Here is a 25,422-nt window from a genome sequence, read left to right as displayed (position 1 = left end):
TTTTTTATTCATATTAGTAACGATAATGATTATGCTAATAAAAAAATGATGTATATAGTCAATAAAAATGTCTTGGCCGACAGTGATGAGTAATATGAATACATTCTGAATTTAGTGTATTACGAAATATACAAAACTAGTTCTAAAAAGCACATTACTGAATACGTAGCAATAATTTTTCTTGTTAACAAATAAAAATAATAACTCACTATTTGTTTTATATTTATGTATGATAATAAAACTTTGAAATAAAATCAAAAAGAAGATTTTGAGTAGAGATCAGATTATTGTAGGTCGTTGTAGTTGACTATATGGAAGGAAACCATTTTACCCGCGAATGACGAAAAAGTTTTTCCAACTCCTGGAGCGCTTCGTTTAGTTACTGAAAACAAAAAGGCACAAAAATTAAATTAAATAATACAATTTTATCGAATTGTTCCCTCACAAAAAATGCATAGTAATAATTATCTATTTTTTAAATATAAAAATAAAAAAATAATTCCATTAAACATCTTAACATTGTTATTTGAACTACAAATCAGTGCATTATAAGCTAATAAAATGTTGAAAGCATTAAGAAAACTATTGCTTGTATCAAATTTAACACGAGCCCAAAAATATTGTAACATCATTACTTACATGACTCTTTTTTGAAGATTTATTGGACCCTGATTTTGGACAATAGACTAATAAATTAGTTATAAAAACTTGTTCACAATACATTTTATAAGTAACCATTATTTGATTACATTTTAGAAATTGTTATTTTGGCATAAGTATATTATTGGGAATACAAATTGTAGAAAGAAAACTAAAAAAACCTGTAGTTTCCTAAATTAAATTTTTTCGAATAAAAATAATAATTTCGCTAATAAAGTATAGATAGAAATAGAAGACCATGGAACTAAAATACTATAAGTACTTTCACAGAACATCTATTTTTGCTACTAACTACATATTGTTATGTAAAATGCTATATGGCAACATAAAACAAAACTTGTACATGAAAATATTTTAAATCAAGAGCCCGGATAGAGTTTTGGGCAAAAAGTATATTTTACTCGATAACTAAAAAAATTGTTTTCAAAATTAAATTTTCAGAACTGCTCATTTAATTTACACATTAAAAAAAAAGTTTTGTTGACAATTATTCTTTTGAGAACAAATTTAATCTATTTAGTTTCTAATAAGTACTGAAACTTGAAAATCTAAAATGAAAAAAAATATTTAAGATGATTGTCCAAATTTAGAACACATTTCATTTCGGAAATTATTTTTAGATAGTAAATACAATGTTACTTTTAGAACTATATCCGGCTTTTTGCTTTAATAATGACACACACACAAGCAAATATTTAGGACATTTTAGTAAAGACTTAAAATACATGTAAATTGCATACAAATAATAAGACTATTATAGCCACTAAAAAACGAAATTAGTTTAAATAATTTATTTAACCTATAAAATCAAAATTATCACACATCACAAAATATAATATAATATTTTAAACATGTATTTTTTAATTTAAAACCCTTGAATACAATTTTAAAATAGACTCACTAACTAAAATTATGTTATAAACTTAAATTTTCATGCAATCTGGTCGTCAACTAAAATAAAATAAGATTTAGTATACATGCTTGATTAAACAACAGCTATTAGCTAATAAAAGGCAAAGAATGAATATCACTTATAATATGGTTACAACAACATTACTATGACACATTATTATTTTTTAAATTACACACCTCCAGACACAATTTTTTCCAATTTATATACTGGATATGTAGCACAGTCCTTGGCCACATATGATCCATACTCCGACACATCTTTAATGGCTGGTGTGATAACACGCATGTTATGCATCATATTTTTGGTGTCTACTGAATAGTAACCTAAAAAATATATAAATATAGTTAATTTTAAATTTTACTATGAAAACGTGCTGCTGAGCACATTAAATTTCTATGCTTTTTCACTGCAACTTTGTAGCTATTTCCAGACTTAAGTCCAACTATTATTTGAGAATATAACAATGAGCTCTTCCTTAAAAATGAGGAGTTTTATGCTATATACATATACTTTCTATTAAGCTGTCCTTTATCTTAAAAATGTATAACCTAACCATTTTTTGTTATAATATAAGCCAGTTGATTTTACGAATTTGACGTTCTAGAGGCACATGAAAAGAAAGCTTGTGATGACGTCCATTTACAAAGTAACAAGAAATCCGAAACTTTGTAAGCAAAACAACTTTTTGAATAGGCAAAACTAAGTTTAAAAAATGATATCTTTTTTGGTTTAATTATTTATTATGATGCCGCAACAGAATTCTTAAAATCAAGATTTAAAAAACATATACCAATTAAAGGATCTCTTTCAATTTACTCTGTATCTATGAGAGAACCCTCGAGATCAAAACATTTTTAGTAAATTCAAATATAAAAGCTATATAATATTATTATTATATTATACAATATATAGAATTTAGAATTTTATAAGTTAACCTAAGAAATAATAACAACAACAAAGTTGGCCTTTAAGATTTGCAGATGAGTTTTAGAGATAGACAGTGTCCTGACCATTGTTTGGGGAAAATTTGTTGTATTTTATTCTTGTGACTGTGAAGACTTTCATCAAATAGAAAAATGATAGCATTTAAATGTTATTGTGAAACATAATTTTTTATTTCTTTAATGTTTATCTACAATAGAAGGCATTTATTTGAAGGAAAAAAATGAACACTACCAAGAACACATTTCTTTGGCATTAATTTTTATTTCATTTTTTTGAGTGAATGTTCTAAACACTGATCTACTCCACAAGACAGTGTTTATTAGTATGTAAATATAGATGAGAGATGAAAGCTTACCGCTTGACATTTTAAACAACAAATCGTACAATGATGTAGGTGGCAATACTGAAGTGCGGTTCAATGGCATAACAAAACAACGTTTTCCTTCAACATCAACGATTCCAGTAACGTTCTGTGAACAAATTTTTTTTTTTAGAAGTTGAAACTATTTTGGCAACTAAAAATACATTAAATAAACTACAAGATAACTTACAGCACTGAAATCATGAATGAAACGTGCAGAGTTGGCGTTTGGTAATGCAGGGGCAATTTTTTCATAGCTATCATCTTTCAAATCCAACTCGAAATCTTCCTTAAACTCAGAAATTACATCATCAGCACCCATTAATTGATGACTGTTTAATCTTTCCATGTTCAATGCAAAGTTCTGTAAAAAAAATTATTAAATTGTTTATTAGATTGGCTGACAAATCTTATTACCGACGCAAGACCTTTAGGTCAAAAAAGAAATGTACTATACCAAGTAATCTCTTTTCTTAGATTCCCCGACTCCTTATTACACAACTAAGGTAATTATGTCAACGTGGAAGTACTTTTTTATAACACCAAGACAGAAAGAAATATTGGTGGTTACCTTCATCATTTTTAAATGTAAAACTGAATTTTTAAAGTGCAACCTCTTATTTTTATATACAGGGGGGTCGCGTTAATCCGAAAGACGCTGTAATCCGAACGGGCTTGACATTTATCGCATCACTATATTTAGACATATTTTTCCATAGACCCGCATAATAATATTAAAAAGCCAGTACAGTGAGCCGGGGCATAGCGGATTAGAAGATATCGTGGGACCAGCAATAATGTACTTAAAATTTAAGGAATCATATAGGAACCAGTGTTCAAAAAAAAAAAATTAATCAATATTTTAAATTAATATGTATGTATATTATCTTTTATTACTATTATTACTGTACGACTATTTTTTGATTTTATGACTAAAAAATGTATGTATGTACATACAAAATAAGTAAATATAAATAATTATAAATAGCAAGGAAATTTATTTTTTTTAAAGTCGTAGGTAATCCGAACAAATTGGTAATCTGAACGACCCCTTTCCCCAAACCCGTTCGGATTAACGAGACCCTACTGTATTGATACTTAATCTTTAAAAATTATTAAATATTAGTTCTACTTGTAAAAAACTAGTGTACTTTAAATAACGATAAAAAAAAAGTTGAATCAAATTAAATTTAATCTAATAATAAAAAATGAATAGCATAATTACCTCTAATTTCTTAAATTCTGATTCCATATCGTCGTTATTGAACTGGTTAATATCATAATCGTTCATTTCTTGCAAAGGAAGTTGTAGTTTGTCATTTAAAGAAATTGTACCGGTTCCATAAAATGCATCGTCCTATAAACAAAATGAAACCATACAAATTGTATTGATATTTTTAAGATTAAACAACTACATGGGACTTGTTGATTAACAGGACTACCATTATTATATTATATTACATTATTCACAAAAGGTATTAAATAGGTAATAAAAAATCAGAATACAATTTATAAAAAATAACTTAGAAATATAATAGCACTAAAAAAATTAACTTGGAGTGATTAATTAATAGAAACTATATTATTAATTATTCTTTTAGAGCATTAAAATATCACCTAAACTTGAAGGTGGTATAATTAAATAATGCATTGCTGTCTGGCAATATTTTTCATCAAATCAATAATCTGTTTGTATAATAATAATTAAAATCAATAATATTTTGAGCATGACCACACGTATTTTGGTCCACTACATTTGAGTAATGCACCCGAAAAATTAGTACTACTCAGTACCTTTTCTCCCATCCTAAACTTTAAACTTAAATAACAAAAACTAACTTAAAGAATAGTTATCCAAAACTGGTTATCACTTGGTCAAAATATTCAGTAAATTATTCTAATTTAAATAGTAATTAAAAAAAATACATTACTATTTGTTATGAAGTTGAAATAAAAATAACTTATTTGGGAGGGGGTTAAAAAATATAAGTTTGAAAAAAATTGATATCACATCATATTAAACTACAGAAAAAAAATCAATAACTGATTAAACCCTATTAAATATTGAGTGGGTCACTTTAAAATGATCACCCTGAATATGAGGGATTTAGAACCATAGTGGTGTAAGTAACATTTTCATACAAAACAAGTTTTGCAGGCATATCTTAAGAGGAAGTTATACCCCCTATTTAATAAAGAGTTAGCTACAGGGAATTTTTTTGCAAAATCTTAATTTAAAGGTTAAACTGTGATGTGTAATTATTAGTTCAGTAATTAGGACTCTTTTTTGGTAATTTATTTATTTTTCGGACTATCACAACATCCTTGAGAGCAAAAAAACTATAGAGAGTAGTGATGGGAATCCGAAAATCCGGATTTTCACAAAAAAACACTTTTTAAGCTACATAAAAAATCATAACGGTTAAATAATTTTACAATATAAAGCTGTGTACCTAAGTACACATTTTTTGATAAATATGTAAAAATAAAAGAAAACACCAAAAATCCGGAAACCGAAAGCATTTTATAGACAAAGTTAAATTTTTTTTTTTTAATTTTTATCAACAAATTTTACTTAGGTACACATCTTTATATTGTAATAGTATTTAATATTTATAAGATTTTCAAGTGGATTAAATAGGTTTTTTTTTTAAATTTATATAAAACAACTTTACTTTGTTTTTACCATTTAAAATCATCAATGAGACATATTTCCTCCTAATACAAATTTCATGATACTCCTAGAGAGCGTTCGGAGAGAATCTGGTTTTTCATATTTGAAAATATCAATAAGAAAAAAGTTACTAAGATTTAAAAAATGTATTTTTGCATTCATCATATTAACCTATGCATTGTAGATAATGCAAATGAAGTTCCTCTGGAAATCTTGTCCTGTATCTTTTTTAATATTGGTGTTTTCTCTCTAAAATCACTTTGAAGGGTATCTTTTTCTGTTTTGTGGGAAGTTTGGATGCATTTTTTTTTAATCGCTGTCAAGAATGCTAGTTTGAAAAATATATGAAGACAGAAAAAAAGATTACATAACAAAGTAAACTTGAATCTCTTTATAGAATTAAAATAAGACCATCCTGTGAAGTCGAATATTTGTCTAGCTTTTTGATCTAAATTAACCAAAATGGCTTTTACGCATAGAAAAAATTAATTTTATTAAAAAGAATACCTTGAAGCTAATATAAATTGACCTGTGAATTAATTGGCATGGTTTAAATTTATTAAAACATTTTTTTTCTCTTAAATATTGCTTATATAAAACTCCTTAAAAACATACCCCATGGAATCCCTTAAACTAAGTTTAAAATTTGTTAGGTAGACAATTTAAACACAAATCCTTAATATTTTCTTACATAGAAATTATTTTTTATAGGCAAATTTAAGTAAATAAAGCTTTAGGTTTAACTATAACCTATAAACAACTGGTAAGCAGCTGTGTTGACATAGCATGACAAATCATTTTTTCCCTACGCACGTCATACATACATTGAACAGAAATGTTACCAGAAATTACAGCATTATAAACCAACAACATTTTTTATAGTATAACTTGCAAAAATAATGTACATAATTAAAATGAAAATATAACTATAATTTCAATAGTGAAGCATATACTTAGTAGAAGTTCACACAATGAAAAAACAAATAAGGCACAACCATTTGCAAATTACTTAAATCAACAGACCATCAATTACAATAATATAAAATAAAAAATAAAATTATTACAAAAGACCAACAGAGAATTATTTGAATTTATTTTAAACCTAGTCCATATAAGGATTCCTATGAATTTTTTGTTCTTAACTATAATTTTTAAAAATACATCAAGAGTACTAAAATAACAACATAAAACTGTTACTTCTGAGTATTTTGTTAACTAGGTATAATAGTTGTAAAACTATTAAAAAAGGCATTAATTAATGTGATATACATACAATCATATTAAAAGTATGCGTATCAGAAATGAAAGTTTTATTTTTTTAACTATGTCAAATGGTAATTTTCAATCTAAATACTATTTATTATGTAAAAAACCAACTGTTGTTTGACATAGGTATACTAATTGTTAAAAAAGGGTTTGTTTAAGTTAAATACAAATAATTGTTTAACATTAAATTGCAAACAATATTAAGCAGATATCAAACAATTTTGTTTTTAAAATCTTACCTCTTCGCGGAAACTATTTCCAATAAATCTGTAAATGCATCCTCCATAGAAGATCATGAAAGCAACAAACACTGACATCATCAACATGTAGAATAGAGCCAATGGAGTTGCACGGTTGTTTACTTTGAGAACCAATAATTTTGAATTGCCTTCTTTGTTGTCTCCTTTAAATCCAGCTTCAATATCTTTCCCCTGTAAATAGGTATATTATATAATAGGATATCATTTATAAAATAGATGCAAAAATAAAAGCTGTTAACTAAAATAAGTATTTAAAATATTGTTATCCTAAAATCAATTGAGATACCTATTGGGTGTTTTTTTTAATTGTTTGATTAGCTCAATTCGATTCTTCAACACCTTTCCACCTCAAGGGCCATGTTTCTAAATGTCATCTGCTATTCGCTATGAGTTGTTAATCACAGTACAGCAAAGAAAACATTTTTTTTAAACTAGCATTCAGGGGAGGTTACAAGTGGAAAATTTTCCCACTGGTAGTTAGGTCTAAGAAGGGAGCAAAAAATTAAGAACTGTTACAGTTTAAAATATACTTGCATTTTATAATTTAATTGTATATAATTTTACACAGGTAAATGTGCAACAATACAATTTAATTTTTTTTTGGATTTCATTATGTATCAGTAGCATGTAGCGACTATAACACAATACCATGTAACTACAAAGTTGTTTAGGAGACAGAAATGAATAAATTTGTTTCCGAGTAGTAATGTAGGGGTATCACAAAACCTGTTTTTAAGCAGGAAATACTTATTAAACTGAACCAAGGTACATAACTCAACGTATAGAATAAAATTATTTTCTATTTAATATATTAAATCAAATAATCAAATATCAAATTTACGAAAAAAGCGTTAGTTACGTGGTATTACAGTTAAAGTGTATATTAATCGATATATTAATCTATACAAGTTTTTTCAAAAAGTTATAACGTGTCATATATTGAGTTGTGTATAAAATCTTTTCGTGTTTCTCTCAATATTAAAGAGGAAGGCGTACATGTTTACAACTTTTGGTCATATAAAGTACCTTTCGAATATATTTAGAATTTCTTATACAATTTGTGTGCAACCCAAAAGTTTATAACCACAATTTGTAAGTTGTACTTTTTCACTACTTACAATTTTATCATAATATTATACTCTTTTTGTATTCTGATAAAAAAAATTGTAAAACCATTTGAGTAGTAACATATTATGATAGTGGTAAAAGGGTGGAATTTCTTTTATAGTCCTTGGTAGCAAATTGCATTAATACAACTGTAGCCACGCACTATTTATATTTAAAAAAAAAATAATAATAATTTCACAGTGGTCTTTAAAGTAAACAAAAAATAATTGGCGAGTAACAATAACATTTAAGTTGAAACTGTATTAAAAGGTCAGAATATAATAAAGAAATTAATATAAACATATAATTAGCAATGAGATAAAAGTACATAATATAAGCCTTCTAGTTCTCTGTTTTAATAATATACTACTATCTATATCTATAAACAATAATTATATGTTGTGTAAAATCATAATGATTTAAATTTAACTGGATTCCAATAGATTTTTTGCCATAGTAGATTATCAAGACTCTAGTTAAAAAATAATTAAATTAAAATAATTTTCAAGCTCATTTGAACTTGTAATACTGGATAATGTAATACATTATTCACATCAATAAATTGTGCATTGGTATTCTTGTTTTTTCAGATTCAGATAAAACCTATTAGTGTTTTGTACTAAAATTATTTTTAACTGATGCATAGCTAAAAAATTAATGTTAATGATTGTTTTTTTTTTTTGTCTGAACTCACGGTATTTTCTAAACCGATAAATCAATTTCTTCACGTAGCAGCTTGACAGGGCTTTCATAATATTATGTAACACTGGATTTTTTGATAATATAACTGTATTCAATTGTTGAAAAAATGTCTTATGTAAATCATTTTTTATTTTTTTCAAACAATAATGATTTAATGTTTTTGTATTTTTTTTTAGTCATAAGCCAATATTAAATGTATTATATGTTTATACATTTAATAAGTTTTCAAAATTAAGAATAGTTTGCTGAAAATTATAACCAGTTTTGAGTCTAACATCAAAAAATCAGGTATAAAATGAGAAATTCTAAAAGCCTTGTACAGATCAAAAATCTGAAATATACTTTAATAGATCAAAAATTAAAAAAGTTCATCCCTTCCTATTCAAAATTGAGAAAACACCCAAAAATATTTTAATATTTTTAAACTTACTTCTATGGCAATTTATAACTTTTTTAAAAGTAGTTTCATTAGTTAGTTTCAATTAGTTTCAAAAAGTTTCATTAGTTAGTTTAATGGAATATTCTTTAAACAAAGTACTATTGACAAAACCATAAAAAAATTGAATACCTTTTCCCTCAGAAGTGGTAGAAATTTTTTCTTTATTTCTCTTTTTCAAGCAAAAATTTAAGACTTAAGATAGAACTAGAGTGGAACTAAAACATATACAATTTTCTTAAAAATTGTGTAACCATTTTTTTTTATAAAGTTTCCTTCATAGCCACATAAAAAAAATGGGAAAATTGCACTTTGTAAATTTCAAGGTTGCTATGTGTGAATGAATCAACAAGTATTTAAAAATATTTTCATTAGATTGTTAATTACGATATACAGTGAAAAACAGCTATTATAGAAAGACAATAAATAAACCTTAATAGTACCTTCCCAAATGCCGGCCATACATGCTACGGTCTACCGGAGAGGTCTGCCTGCACAGTTTTTCGGAGCGTGTGTATACGATACGGTGCACTCGAAAAAATTGATTTTCGATCTATCACCGGTCGCCTGTGCAGATTAAAAAACTGCACAGGTATATTCCCACACACGCTCCACCCTACCTGCGCAGGTATACCTGTGAAGGTAGACCTCTCCGGTAGACCGGCATTACACTTACTCGTACAATACAATTCTATGCACATCATGGCTTTTATTACAATGTTTAAACAATTTTTGTATTTCTACTATTTACAGATTAGCAATTGAAGAGTTTATTTAAAAGTGACAATATCACTTTTAGTTGCAATTCCTGAGACTTATGACCTCCCTACCCCTAATAAGTTTCTTCTCTGCTCTGCCAAGACCCCAATATACTGGTTTTATTTTTTATTCATCTTTCCCCTTAATAACTTAAAAAATACTTTAAAAATATACATAAATATATTATTTACTGCACCACTTAAATAATTGTTCTTAATAGTTACTTGTTTATTACAGCAATTTAACTTCTACTTTAAAGTTATTTACATACCATATACATGCCATATACACAGGATATTATTTACTATTTCGATATATTATATCATTGATTATAAATACTATAGATGACCTACCGAGACAAATTTCAGTTTCCGATGAAAATTATACTACTAGCGCCCGTCAACGTTTAGAACTTAAATTTGTCTCGGAGGGCCATCTATAATATTTATAAATAATGATTAGAAATTGTATGATTTAAATTTGGTAAAATAGCATGAGACAGCAAAGGTTTTTATAAATGTAGCATAATATAACTTAAATTATTTTTTTAAAAGAAGCCTAATACCAACAATAAGTCATTAAACAACAAATGTTCATAGAAAATATGAACTAATCATAAGCGATTCATTTTATTATGTAGTTAATATTTATATTTATGAAAGAAAACATTAAATGTTTATTCAATATAAGGATAAGAATGAAATGAAACCTTTAAAGTTGAAACCAATCAGTAATGTTTTGAGTATAATAGTGAAAACATGACTATTATATAAACAAGGTTGACATTGAGTATTGTATATAATGATGAAAAAATGTATAAAATGTTCAAACTGAAATGGGAGATCCGACAGTAGATTAACTTGACACTAAATCGAATGGTTGTACAAAATAATTGAAACCGATGACATAATTTATTAAACGATATTATAAGTTTTAAAGTAAACAATATATTATGAAAAATATTCCTATGATTATTAATTACAGAATATTCATGTATATGTCACAAGTTATGAACTAATGAATTTTAAACCGATAGCAATGTTAAGCATTTAGATAAGAGAACAAGCAGCTTACAGACAATGCCAAAGTTATCTGTTGGTCAATGTTGTTAATCAACTATTTAAATTAATATTCAATAATGGCCTAAACAGGATGTTAACAAATAGATAACTTATTAAAATGTCATTATTTAAATGCTATAGAAAAAGAAACAATGACCACGAAAACAATGGTACAAAAGAGCCAATCAACACTCTCGGAACGGTTTTATCAGTTATTTGGCAAAAGGTCACATAAACTGCAATCTATCAAAACAATACTTATTTATGAGCCAACTAAAAATGTTTGTTCAACAAAAAAAAAACATCACACAAAGATAAAAAAAGAATTTTATCGGTGCATCTTTTGTTTATACGACTGTACGGGAAATAACAAATTTTAGTACCTATGGTCTACATGAGGGCTCGGGTAGAGGTGTAAAAAAAAATCATTAAAATACCTAGGTATATTAACATAATTCAAATTATTGTACAATAAAATTTCAGCGTTCAAGGTCTGCGGGTAAGTCGAAACAGGTACAGTCATCGATGTTATTGTACTAAATTTCAAACGTTCAAAAGACGGACAAAACCAATGACTATCGAATAATATTTTCATTGTTATCGTCTCACCTGTGTCAACGGATCAATTTCGATGTTAGTCACCAACGGTACGTTATCGGCTTTCTTTTCGGTCGACGGCATCGTTATTACGGTCATCTTGAATGCTGAATTTACACGATTCGAATGTCAGACGTACGCCTCGAAAACAAATAGTCGTTTGTGTGCTGGTTAAATGGTTTTGTTAAAACAGCGCTGTGATGGCGTCCGGGCAATCGCAAAAATGTCAACTGCGTAGTGCGTAGTGTAGACTGTACTATGAAGTGGCCTGTGGCGCGGCGATGACGAGTGGCGACGGCGGTAGTGCAGAGGTTGCGTTCGTACCGATGATGTCAACAGTTAACGATAGCGCCCGACAGCGACCGATCGAATGATATATACTAAATTGAAATAGTTATATATAATATATATATACCAATGTACGTACATTTAATTTCATACGCTGTATAATAATGTTATGTGTACGCCGCGTACGTGTCTGCGAGTGTGTGCATATTCATTTGTTGTTAGCACAATATTATATTTTATTGTATTGTGTATCCATAGTACTATGGTGGTGGTGGTTGCGGGGTAACAAGTGTTAGGAAAGCCAACATCAGCTGTTCAACACTTTTTAGTGCTTATTACAGAACAACGCCGTTTTCAATGTAAACGGCAAAGCCAGCTAATTGCTGAAATGTACTATAACAAAATGCTTGTATTCAAGGACTAAGATATGTTTATCTAAGGCCATGCTTGCAAGTTGCATCACATTGTTCCGATCATATTATTATGTTGTTGGACTATGATCGATAAACCTACGGCTTGTCGACGGCCAGTGGCCACAAGTACCTATGGTATACGCAGTGTCGAGTTTGGCAGTTTGATTGCTATATTTTTAGGTGAAGAGAGGGGGGGGGAACTCCCCTTAAATAGGTTTTTTCAAAATTCTTGAAAAAATACTTAGGTACAAAACTTTTCTTACAAAAGTTGTTCCTCGTAAGCTTCCTACTTGAACATTTTTTAGTAAATGCAAAGGTTAAACCAGGAAAGCAGCCAGAAATTGACTATTTTAAAAAATTGAAAAACCTTTACGCTGTTTGTTTACATTCTCGTGTCGGAAACATTTATCTTATTTAACATTTATAAACATTTATTTATGGAAACTATCCAGAACGAAACAAAACTATGATAAAATAATAATTCCAAGAAGTGTATCGACTGCGATAATCCGTACCCATATATATAATATAGACAATATATAGGGGTGTAATTATTTTTAAGGGGGGGAAAGTCGTATAAACAGCCGTTTTCCAGAATATTTTTTTTGAAGAAATGGTAAGATTTATTAAAATGAAATAAATTACATCATGAAATTGTCAATTCATAGTATTTTATATAACATTTTCATATCAAAAAAAAAATTTGGCTTTTTGTTTTTGCGAGTTTCCAAGTTTACAACGCGCGCTGTTGGTAGATCACCTCCCGGATTTGAACATTTTTTTTTGCATTTTTATGCCAAATGTTATGAGTTTTTCCGACAAATAATGTTGTTCTATTGAGTCAAAATATCAAAACGGTTTGAAACGCACCATTAGAGTGCGCCTAAATATACTATATAGGTACACTATAGTATATAGGTAAAGTTAGACTTCAAATTTAAGTTTGAAAATTTAAGAGCACATTCTACAGATGATAAATTCATTTTCTAAGCAATAAAAAAAAATGTGAAAAATTGTGTTTTCACAATACCCTCTCCCCTTAATGTACGTCGTCTAGGATTGTAAATAATTCGATTGACGGTAAATTTCAAAAATAAATAATAATATTAATAGATTTATAATTAGGTTCGATTACCTATTATTTGTTATTGAATTATTTATCTAGGAAATCTCTTAAAACAATTTCGGATTATTTTATTTCTTTTTATTTGTTGATGGAATGCCGCCCAAAACGTTTGGTACGATAATTGATAGGTACTCAATAGTCAATACTTTTCTAAATTTTATATTTTGCTTAGACTTTACATGTACAATTTACGGTGCTGATACCCGATTGAGCCCATAGTTGTTATTGGCTGACCTTTAGACTTTTGTGTTATTTATAATGTCGCTTGCACTAAAATTTTACTAAATCTCGTATTTGTTAAGACCTAGACGTGTCGTAGTTCGTATTCGTTAAAATGACAATTAAAAAAATTAACCGAAATAATTAATATTATTAACCTTTATAATCAATTAGTATTTATAAATTTGAAGGGATGCAGGGGAAAACGATCATAATCACTGGCCAATTTTTCATTCGATTTTTTTTTCTTCTAAAATTTAGAATAAATTAATAAATTTGATTATTTTGTAATTAAAGGTATCAATAAAGTTAGTAAAAGAACAATATTATTTCATGTGCGTTATATAAATATAATCATTATATTATTATATAATATTATTATCTTATACTTAATCCCCGAGTCTTTTTTAAGTTCTGGTACTTTAAAACTGCAATACTGAAAACTTTGGGTGTATTGACTATGATCGTTTTTCCCCGCAGTCCTTCATTTGTTTTTTTTTTAGTGTTCTCTTTCAATATGATTATATTGTGTAAAAAGAAAGGTAGATAGTAACTATTTTTATTAGGTATTTTGTACGCAGGCATACACGTCAACTATAGTCTATAACTATTGAAGTACTTTATTAATTATTAGTTAATAGTTATTCTATATCATTAAAATTAAGGTAGGTAATTTAACTTATTTATTTAGTAAAAAACGGAAATGGTGCCTCACCCTTGATTAATTCTTTCGTTGGGACCTTTGTTATGTTTGCGGATTGGGCCTTTTACCCCTTAAATCCTTCTCTGCTTATACGATTTACAGTTATCAAATTATTATTTTGGCAAATATGTATTTAAATTACTTATGTTAAACAATAACAATTCTGACGATTGAAGTCTACCTGATTTTGATGAGTTTTTGTTTTGGGCTACATAGATAGACATCACTCTAACATAAAAAGAGAACCTTGACAAAATTTACATTACGTTTAACATAAATAATAATTAGCGGCCGAAAATGTATAAAACAACATTTTTCAGCCGAGTCTGCAACCACGATAGAACATTTTTATGTCTCGTTGAAGTACCGAATAAATTAAGATTAGTTGTGGAATTATAGTTTAAAAAAAATATATTACATGGAGCTTCCAGTTACAGCATAAGCCAAGGAGATTAAAAAATTATGTACAATCAAGTTTCTGGCTAAAATTGTAGTGTTTATTATCTGAGTATTATAGCGAGTATTATCTGAGATTTATTGTAGTGTTTATTATAAAAAAGACAGTTTTTCAGCCGAGTCTGCAACCACGAAAGATCATTTTCATGTCTCGTTAAAGTACCGAATAAATTTAGAGTAGTGGTGGAATTATAGATAATGATATAGTAACAAGCTAGTATAATAAAACGTCAAGTTTCTGGCTAAAATTGTAGTGTTTATTGCTGGCTTAAAACAATTCATAGAGAAATTGGGCTCTTAAACTGTTTGTGCCAGAGCTAAGACATGAAAATGTCAATAAAATATTTTGTCCGTAATTCGATTAAAACTTACATAATATTAATAATGACAGCAGCCAACAAACAGTATAAATGTATGCGTTATTTAATGTGATTAAGTACTGCAATTGTGATCTCGTCTACATTCAATTACATCGAATTAACTTTTCCTTAGACAGGGGGGAGGCTGGCACTTTTTTATTATACTATACATTTGACAAAGGTCACATAAATTGGCGCTAACAATAATTGATCACTCATCCACGGTAATAGGTCCATGGACAAAATAATAAATTAGTTTGTACTTTATTGCATTTACTATTACCGTACTAACCACTTTACAATCTATACTACTACCGGCTTTTTCCAAACAATTTTAATCAATTTTCAGGTTATTAACTTTAACTTTTGACTCTTCATAAATAATTCTAATAAGTTTATTAACGAAACTTCAATGATAGTTTTTTTGTTGTTCTATAAAATAAGTTTAAAAATTTCCAAGTATTGTAACATTATGAAATATCAAAGAAGTAATAAATACAGTTGGGACGGTGAGGTCACAGGTCTACAGAAATTATAATAACTGACAGTGATAAAATTAGATTAAAAAAACGCTTCAATGCGAATCTGGGAATAGTAGGTTTAAACCAGTACAGTCCAAACCGAACACAGTATAAAGTAACACAGTAAAAAAATGAGTAGTAAATGAGTAGGTAAATAAGGAAGGTCCACAGTTCACAGATAAAAATTAAAATATCAATAAAAGAATTGTACATTTGTACCTAATGACAATTATATGCTTAAAAATTAATTTTAGTATTGGTGTGTAGTGTTACTTTAGTATTACAGTGTATCCGCCTGTCTATACAAATATATAGTAATAGTACTCGTTCCCATATATTATCGCAAATAAGAAATAATGTAAACAAATTTTCATTATCTGTTGACTACGGTCATAGTGTAATTTTCCCCTTTTTTGGGATTTTTTCCTTGAAAAAAAAAAATTTGATTACAGATTTTTGAGAAAATTATGTATATTATATCCCCATTAAAATAATAATAATAACCCTATATCAAATTTTTACCGAAGGTAGATCTAGCTACTATTTACCTAAAACTTTGTTTGAAAAAGTGAAACAAAGTAAACATTTCTATCCCTTCTAGGAGAAAGGGTTTATGAGATTTTTTTGGTTTGTCAATGTTTATCGGTAGTACTATGTTTAAAGCATATTTTATACAAATTTGGAACTAATTTGACTATTTTTTAAAAAGTTATAACAATTTTAAGTTGAAAAATATGTAAATTGTTTTTCTCGACTTTGAAAGGGAATGTGGATGTCTATACAATTAACCACTGTAAAAACATCTAAAATCGTAGCTATAATTTAATAAAAACATTTTTATTTATTAATCATAATACATTGACAGCTTAGGCCAATAGTATACAGAATAATAATACAATTATTATACTTTTTGGGATTTTTTTAAGAAAGAAATTAGGTTTGTGGTATCTTGAGCATTGGGTCCTAGGCTATACAAATTTGTTCAGAGAGATGGAATTGATTGTAGCAGTTTTCCTATTTTTGTCAATCTGAGAGTGTGTGATTAATCGTCAGAAGAATATATTGCATGAGACACATATTGGAGGTTCTTCTTTGGTCATCCGATAAATGTGCGTTAGATGGGTGTGACCTATTCGAAGATGATTAAATGACTAATTATAGTTTTTTTTTCTGCTAAGTCCAGGGTTTTGCCATAGTCTTTTACTGTTTTTTATCCTGTTGTGTTTAGTGTTGAGATTTTGCCAGTGGAAGTGCCATTTGTTCAACGTGTGTGATTTTGTTGCGTTTTTTATGTCAGAGTATGTAGAGATATTTAGAAACGCAGAAGCCGTTAAGGAAGTGGCTTTGAGTGCTTCTTGGACTGCTTTTTCATTTCCTGGTATACCAATATGCTCAAAGATCCATATAAAGTAGATTTGTATTCCTTTCTTAACAGCTCTATAGGTTTCTTCTTGGATGAACTCGGTGATGTCCGTTGTTTTGGTATTTATTATTATTATTTATTAAATAAACGCCCGTAGGCTCAAGTACATTACAGTAAAATAAAATAACATAATGAATAACGAATTGATAAAATTGATAAACATGACATATAGAAAGAAAAAATAACTACAATTAGTACAATATAAAATAATTAAAGCAAGATAACACAATATTTTAATGAGTAACAGTGCATATATATATACATAATTAAACAAATAAATCAATATCATTACGCCTATTACATACACGAGATATCAATGGGGTTGTTGGAACCATATGATGTGTGGTGAAACGGGATTGAGAAGGTAGGGATGGACCGGGAGAGGAAAGCGGGGATATGAAAGTTAAGAAGATGTAGCAATTGGATGGCATTAAGACAACTGAGTGAATCACTTAGTAATACAAACTTTGTTAGTGTTTTCGTAGTTGTTTTGAATATATTCAATTGCTTTGTTATGGCCATCGATTCAGCTGTAAATATTCAGCGTTGAGACAGGAGTTTGTCTACAGACTACAATGGTATGATTTTTTTTATTAAATTTGCTAGTCCTACCTACTCCATTTGTGTTTTTAAAAGCATCTGTAGTAATTTATTGTATAAATGTGTTCACTGTTTGGATGTTCTTGCAAGATATCTTTGAGCAGGTTTTTATATATGGTAGGAATTGTGTTATCTTTTTTGAAATTTGCTAGAGACAGGTTAACATTGAACTGCGTGGTCCACGGGGGGAAAATGTATGGCTTTTTTTTAAAGACATTTTTAAAAGTTAAATTTTTTTTTTTTTTTAATAATTTAATGTAATTGAATATGAGGCATAACTTTAAGCAATCTGCAGACCAGTCGGGATTCGGACAAAATCCCGTAGGCTTTTTCTATATTTGTATGCAAAGGTCCAACTAATTGTAACACCTTCTAACAAATTAATTTAGTGGCGGCGCCAGGGGTAGTCCAGGGTGGGCTAGAAAGTCTCGGCCCCCTCTATGGCCCAATATAAAATTTAAATAAATTTAGTTCAGATTCATAACAATAATTTGTATGATATTTAAATAAACTATAACCCATTATTAAAAATGATCTTATGATTCACAAGAATACATACATATTGTAACATATTTTAAGTTTACTACTCAACATTTAATCTTTTAAATATTATTTTTATATTGTTTTATTAAAAAAGGGATGCATAGTGTGTGAATTTTTTGTATAAATAGTAAAATATTAAATATTTTTTGTTAATTTAAAATATGTTTAGCTATTTAGTTATGTAATACAATATGACAATTAATGGTATGCCAAATAGTATGTGATTTAGGGGAGCCCGGGGGGGGGGGTAGAGCTATCCACCACGGGTTAACCATCGAGTTTGAACTTTGGCCCTCCCTTAAAATGTTTGGCCTTAATAATTGTCCACCTAATGTAAAAGTTCTGGCGCCGCCACTAAATAAATAATTGTATTGAACATTTCTTTATAAATATAAAATTTACATTTTTTTAAATTAATTTTAATATTGATTACATTTTCTAGGGTTCAACAAACTAAATTTAATTTTATGATTTAAATTCGAATTTAAAAAAATGTTTTAAATGTGCTTGTAAAAAAAAATATTAAAAGGAATACATTTTGTGTAAGTTGGGTATGAAAGGGGATGTACCTAGCGAAGCACCCATGTACTCATAAGTAGCTTTGAGCATTTTTTATACAATTTTTATCCGCCTCTGAATCTAACGTATTTTGAGTTGCTCGTTAAACGACACTATCCTACGGGTTATTTAATTCTGTGATTGAACCATTCTATAATACAAGTACAGTCGGCCTATTATTGTATTTATTTCAATTAATCAGTCTATACGACAAATCACAAAACATTTAATACATTAATTCAGTGACCAATAATATCCGTGCCTCCCTAACAAAATTGATGACGTATCAATGCTAATAATAGGCTCTCATTTTATTATGTGTCCCCTATTCGTTGATCACTGCACCCATATTGCCTATAACAAAGGCCAATTATTTGTCTGTGGAACCGCAGAATATATTAAATTTAGTATATTCTATTCTATTCATTTAGTCTATTCTGTGGTATAAGTGTAGAACCAGGTCCAAAAGTTCCAAATCATATTATGATTTTATAGTCTTGATAATACTGTGAACAAATAATTTACGTTATAAAATATAAATACTAGATTAGAAAGTAGTAAAAAATGAGCCAGATTGGAATGTTTTTGAGACATAAGTCCAATAGCCCTCTATTTTCAAATAAAAAAAAAATCGTGCTATTTTGAGCTAAATCTAGAAATGATATGATAGTATTTTTAGGATTTGTTAAATACATCTAGGATATGAGTAAGAATAATGAGCATTATTTTAACACAAAGCAAAAAATGTTTCAAAAATCACCAATTTTGTTAATTGATCACCAGCTTAAAAACATTATCATGTTAAATACTTAAACTCAACATAATGTGTCTAAAAATTATAACTACCTTAAGGATAACATCCATTTTACTAACATTGATTTATAAAATATAACCAGATTTTATTGTTCATAAGAACAGATTGTCAGAGATCATAATTACCCATCTTAAACTCAAACATCAACGTAGTGACTACTGTGGGGTAGCTTAGGATGGTCTGTGCTGCCACTGCAATTTTCAAAATAGGTTGAGCCCCCTCAAAAAAAAATATCACCTTGGGTGTAATCGATTTTTTTGGCTCATTTTCTGGCATTAGTATGTGGTAGCGCCGGTCATTAGCTAGGCTGTCACTGTGGATGAATTCCATGTAAAATACATTTTTTATAAAGTTATATCAGTTTTTCTGAGATGTACTGTAATATCTTAAGGTAAAGCAATTTGTTATTAGCATTAGCAATTTTAATGCGTTGCGAAATATCCACTTTCTTACCCCCTGCCCCTATACCATTAACTACTACCTCCTAAATTCGAAACTAATGATAAATTTGAATTCAATGATCTGAAAAACATCTATATTGATATATAACATGACATCTTTGTATAAATTGAAAAAAAAAACATACTATCCCCCTAAATTAGGGAAATTTTAATTTTAATTGAATTAGGCATATTCAAAACTGATGATAATTTTGGATCAAGTGACCTAAAAATAGATAGAACCGTGTATTGTAAGATTTTATAAACTAAATTTTAAGAGGTATTAATTAAGGCAAACTAATTTCATATTCCGACCACTGTGTGCCGGTACGCGGCCTGACGGACTTAGCGGTACTGAGGGATGCGGTCGCCACCCAGCGGGAACAGATGTAATTAGCATCCGCCACCGGCTGGGGTCACGATGCGACGGCGTCATGACTCCGTGGCTGGCGGCAGTATAGGCGGGGCGTGTGGGAGGCGCAGTCCATTTCTTTATAGGTCTATACCATTGGTCAACTATGGTAACGGTTTTGGTGGTATCGAGGTTTTGTTTGTGGTTGTTATCATATGTTTTACTCTTGTTCTTATCAACTTATTCCGTGATTAAAAATTGATTACAAAATGCATGACGTATTGATTTATTAGTTAAGTAATTAGTTTTAATGTTATAGTTTTACTTGTATTTCGAATTTTGCATATTTTATGAAACAATCGCACTGAATTTAGTGTTATCTATTAGTCATATCACTATGTATTAAATTTATCAATTTTTGGGTCTCAACAATGGCTGGGAATTTTTGGCAAAGTTCACATTAGTAAGTGCATATGTAGTATTAGTTCTTATCATTACTCAATATATTGTTATAACTGGGCCCAATAAAAGTTTAATGGCGTAAGAAATTGTCAGATCACTTTAGAAAAATTACATGGTTCCTAAAAATACTTTTCGAAAGTCTAGATTTTGTTGTAAAATTACTCGGTCTAGGTTGCAATATTTAATTCAAGAACAGAGCTCATAATATAGCTGTACAATTCATTACTTTGATTCTTGTTAGTTATGATAATGTTTGACAATAGATACTAGTTTGATTTTAGGGGAAATACAGCAAGAGTGTAAAATGACAAATTAAAAATGCATAAATTGGACACAGAAACCGATTAAATACCTATTAATAGTATTCGGTATTATCCCAAAGTTCTGTGACATGCCAATTTGTTAAAAGTTATTCAACTAAAGAAAAATTTGACTAATACATTTGTTATATTTATTTATATTTAATTATTTTAAAATAATTTGGAACTTAAATGAGTCAATACAACAGCTAATAATACTTCTGTCTGTTTATGCCACAGCCTTCCTTTATCTTCACCAGAATTATTAAATGTATCCTATAACTTTAACTAAAGGTTAACTAATAAATTTTGTTAAAAAATTTGTCTGTTTTTTTCAAATATTACTACTATTATAATTAAAACTTATGCTGTGTCTAGAGACTTGGACTCCTTTGTAATAATGCAGAAGTTTCATTCATGTTAGTAATAGAAACAAATAATAATTGTCAATTGATAAAAAATTTCACATACAACCAAAATAACAATTATAAATTATTCATAAAAAAAAAAAATGCTAATTCAATAAATAAATAATAATGTATCCATATTTTTAATTTCTTAGCCAACAATGGATGTTAGACAAACAGGATTTAGTCAGAGAACGCCAGCTAGATTTGCAAGTTTTGACTGAGGAAGAGTACCAAAAGATTTGTATTTTTTTTTCTAATTGTAAGTCTTAAATGTTTTGTGTTATTAAAATATCTTTTTAAATATTTATATGTTTTTTCCAGTTATTCAAATTTTAGGTGAGCAGTTAAAGCTCAAACAACAGGTCATAGCTACTGCTACAGTTTACTTTAAACGCTTTTACTCTAGAAACTCCCTCAGATGTATCGATCCTCTACTACTTTCTCCTACTTGTGTATTTTTAGCTTCGAAAGTAGAAGAATTTGGAGTTATATCAAATAGTCGCTTAATAACTACTTGCCAAACTGTTTGTATGTAAACTCAATTTTATTCTTCTTATAATCTTTACTTTTTAATTAAATGCTTTATTTTCAGTAAAAAATAAACTGAATTATGCATATTCTCAAGAGTTTCCATATCGAACAAATCATATACTAGAATGCGAGTTTTATTTGTTGGAAAATTTGGATTGCTGTTTAATTGTTTTTCAACCATATCGTCCATTGTTGCAACTGGTTCAAGATATTGGACAACATGAAGATCAATTGTTAGCTTTAGCTTGGAGAGTTGTCAATGATAGCTTGAGGACAGATCTGGCCTTGTTGTATCCCCCTTATCAAATTGCAATTGGTAAGCATTTGATATATATTTTGCATTTTGCGGTCATTTTTTAAAGAGTTATGTATAGGCAATATTTAAAAGAGATTCGAGTTCTTTGGCTACTTTACTATGTTATGTAGGAAGCCGATTTTCATTTAAAAATTTCATTTTCTTGTAGTTAAAAAAATTAAATTTTAAAAATTGTTCAATATTAAAACCCAATTTTTTTGCATAAAAAAAGCAAAAATCTGTTTCCTACAAAACCTAGTAAAGTTGCCAAAGAAATCTAATATCTCTGCAGAATTGAAATCGGATCATCCTAAATAGTATAAATTTTGTCTGGCTTTTTGGTCTAAAACGTCAAAACCGCATGCAATACCCTTAAAATAAATAAGTTTAATTAAATTTTTAGAATTTTATGTCATTCATTATTCATTATTGGGTTTTCTTATAGTTGGTCAAATTTACTGTAGTAGCATTTAAATTTGTTTGTCATGTATATTTTATTTTATTAGGAACCGCCATCCCCTTCTCCGGCGACGGACTGACGACCCTTCCCGTATAGCGAATTTGTCAAGCCTGTTAAGCTACATGATGATGATGATTTTATTTAATTACAAAAATAATTATATTAGTAGTTTATAATAATAATATTATTATTATTTGAAGAAACAGAATTTAATAATTTAAATTACACTAGGAGATTGTGATTTGTAGGAGATTTGTATAGACATTTATGGAACACATTGCTTAAAGATTTTAACCCTTCATTGCATAATGTTCCATATATTGAACAATTGTATTTATTGTTTGTATCTGCTCATACTATACATCTTTGTATTCACAACGTTCCATAATGTTCCAAATTCTTTAATTAGTGTTTTCCATGAAACCAAAACTCAAAAAAAATGAATTTTTATTTTTTTAAGTAGTATTAAGTACATTTATAGCATATGGTTAAAAAAAAATTCATGCAGTGAAGGGTTAATTGATAATTGAATATTATTATGGGCGACAGATGCTCAACTAAGCTTTATTTTGAGTGATTCAGAGTTAGTGAAAACAATTCATTATTTGTTTCTATTGTGGCATTGTATTCCTTCGAGTACAAAATTTTTAAGATTTCTTAAATTATTTTTATTTTTTAGCAACTGTAAGCATCACTACCAGAAAATTCTGTTTTTTTAGTTTTAAATTTTTTTAAGGTATAATTCATAATTAGACAGATGTTCTTTGTATAAAAAGTCATCAGTAAAAAAAGAGAAACTAACTATTATTATTATTTTATTTTTAATAAATAAGATCTACTATTGACACTAATTTAGGCTTTTGAAAGTAAAATTTATGAAAACTAATATTTTAACCCTTAATACTACCTTTGAATTGGTTTTTAAGGGTAAAAAAAATATTTGAACATTCCTAATTTATTTGAGAAAAACTGCTAAACTGACATAATAAATTATTCTTACATTTCATAAAACAAAATTATTTTTTGTCCACCCATAAAAGACAATTTATTTAATTATAACTATTTATTTAATATATTGTATAGTCATTAAAACGGGTATAATGTATTTTTAATTTTTGTAATATTACACTATCAATGCTTTATTCTGTGACTTTAGAACTATTCATTGAACATTAATTATGCTTTTAGGGTGTTTACAAATTGCTTGTGTTATCATGCAAAAAGACCTTAAATCATGGTTTGCTGAACTTAATGTGGACATAGACAAAATTCAAGAAATATCAAGGTATATTATTAATTTATTTGAATTATGGAAATCATACGATGAGAAAAAAGATATTCAAGGGCTTTTAAATAAAATGCCGAAACCAAAATTGCAGTCATCTCGGTAGACTTGATTATTAAAAGTTATTAAAAGTTGTGTGTTAATAATAAGTAATTATGCATTCCTATTTTAATTAAACATCGTTTTGCATGTTCTAATTACTTTTTGTTTATTAAAAAACTATATAACACAAATTTTTAATAATTCTAGTTTTGGAATGGCTTAATTGTGTATCGCACCTAATTAGTTTTAAGTTATTTTTTATTATTGTTTATTTTATTATACATTTTTATCATATTACTGTAGACTAATTTTAAAAATTTGACAGATGTTACAAATAAGAATATTATATTCTTATTATAATATTATATTAAGCTACTTTGTTTTTAATTTTTTTTATCTTTAGGTAATACTTTATCTATAATATCGGTATAATCTAAATTAATGTAATTAATAAATTTTATGTTATTTAACTTATTTATAATGAAACTCATCTTTTATTGATCTCTAGAAGATTCCTAATAATATGAATTACTAACTACAAAAAAAATGTTTTGTTTATAGATAACTAATTATCTACAATGGAAGTGTACTTGATTATCCAGCTTACAACTTTTATGTTCTAATATTGGGTTAATAGTGTTGTTTATTGTACTTTATCAGTGTTTACCTTATTGTAGCCCATTATTTATTTACTGTTTATGCTAGATAATACATTTTTCATTATTATAAAAATTGATATTTATTTAGATGTATATTTGGGTTGTCTAGGAATATATATTTCCAGACTGAGAATGTTCACGTGAATAATTATGTTTTAAATGATACTAAGTTTTGAACATATTTATCTAATCATTTCATGTTACTCTCAATTTCTATCATTTTTAGTGAACTCTGAACTTTTTAATGGCAGTTTATTTTCTAAAAAATACAATAAGAACTAAAATACATATATTTTCTATTTAGCTAAAAAAAACTAGGTTTTTTCTATCTGAAAGCTTCACTCTATTGTTTTAACCAATATTCTCCTTCGCCCCCTTATCTTTTTATTTTTTGTAATTTGATTTAGAAATTAATTGTTCATA

At 28.0% G+C, this 25,422-nt stretch overlaps 2 protein-coding genes across 3 annotated transcripts; one reads left to right on the top strand and one right to left on the bottom strand.

Annotated features, from left to right (window-relative positions):
- Window positions 1-99: 99 nt before the first annotated feature.
- LOC126844469 (uncharacterized) lies at window positions 100-12,048 on the bottom strand. Of its 2 annotated transcripts, none has more exons than XM_050582689.1 (7): window positions 11,754-12,048; window positions 7,059-7,250; window positions 4,105-4,236; window positions 3,070-3,243; window positions 2,874-2,988; window positions 1,750-1,896; window positions 100-382 (listed from the first exon to the last, which is right to left on the bottom strand). In XM_050582689.1, exons 1-7 carry the CDS (start codon window positions 11,838-11,840, stop codon window positions 285-287), a joined length of 945 nt encoding a protein of 314 aa, XP_050438646.1. In that variant the 5' UTR covers window positions 11,841-12,048; the 3' UTR covers window positions 100-284. The 2 variants fall into 2 exon arrangements, with proteins under 2 accessions (XP_050438646.1, XP_050438647.1); XM_050582690.1 differs by lacking the exon at window positions 100-382 and adding an exon at window positions 1,437-1,611.
- An 8,770-nt stretch (window positions 12,049-20,818) lies between these two features.
- Window positions 20,819-24,814, top strand: LOC126844284 (cyclin-C). Its single transcript, XM_050582364.1, has 5 exons — window positions 20,819-21,019; window positions 21,880-21,986; window positions 22,049-22,255; window positions 22,320-22,574; window positions 24,202-24,814. Exons 1-5 carry the CDS (start codon window positions 20,988-20,990, stop codon window positions 24,402-24,404), a joined length of 804 nt encoding a protein of 267 aa, XP_050438321.1. The 5' UTR covers window positions 20,819-20,987; the 3' UTR covers window positions 24,405-24,814.
- The last annotated feature ends 608 nt before the right edge of the window (window positions 24,815-25,422 follow it).

The sequence above is a fragment of the Adelges cooleyi genome, unplaced genomic scaffold, assembly GCF_023614345.1.
Source record: "Adelges cooleyi isolate 19-005CV unplaced genomic scaffold, UGA_ACOO_1.1 ACOO_flye_CR_arks_rails_tigmint_CR_PRNA_651, whole genome shotgun sequence".
In the NCBI taxonomy this organism is placed as follows: domain Eukaryota; kingdom Metazoa; phylum Arthropoda; class Insecta; order Hemiptera; family Adelgidae; genus Adelges; species Adelges cooleyi.
The sequence above is the reverse complement of the archived record's forward strand: the minus strand, read 5'-3'. Positions and strand labels throughout refer to the sequence as shown.

Bases quoted from the DNA above. Each gene is read 5' to 3' on its own strand.
- LOC126844469 (XM_050582689.1), bottom strand. From the start codon at position 11,840: ATGACCGTAATAACGATGCCGTCGACCGAAAAGAAAGCCGATAACGTA. The intron at 2,989-3,069 runs GTAAGTTATCTT...ATTTGTTCACAG, and splicing joins TCATTCATGATTTCAGTGCT to AACGTTACTGGAATCGTTGA. The intron at 383-1,749 runs GTGTGTAATTTA...TTTTGTTTTCAG, and splicing joins GGAAAAAATTGTGTCTGGAG to TAACTAAACGAAGCGCTCCA.
- LOC126844284 (XM_050582364.1), top strand. From the start codon at position 20,988: ATGGCTGGGAATTTTTGGCAAAGTTCACATTA. The intron at 21,987-22,048 runs GTAAGTCTTAAA...TGTTTTTTCCAG, and splicing joins TTGTATTTTTTTTTCTAATT to TTATTCAAATTTTAGGTGAG. The intron at 22,256-22,319 runs GTATGTAAACTC...CTTTATTTTCAG, and splicing joins AACTACTTGCCAAACTGTTT to TAAAAAATAAACTGAATTAT.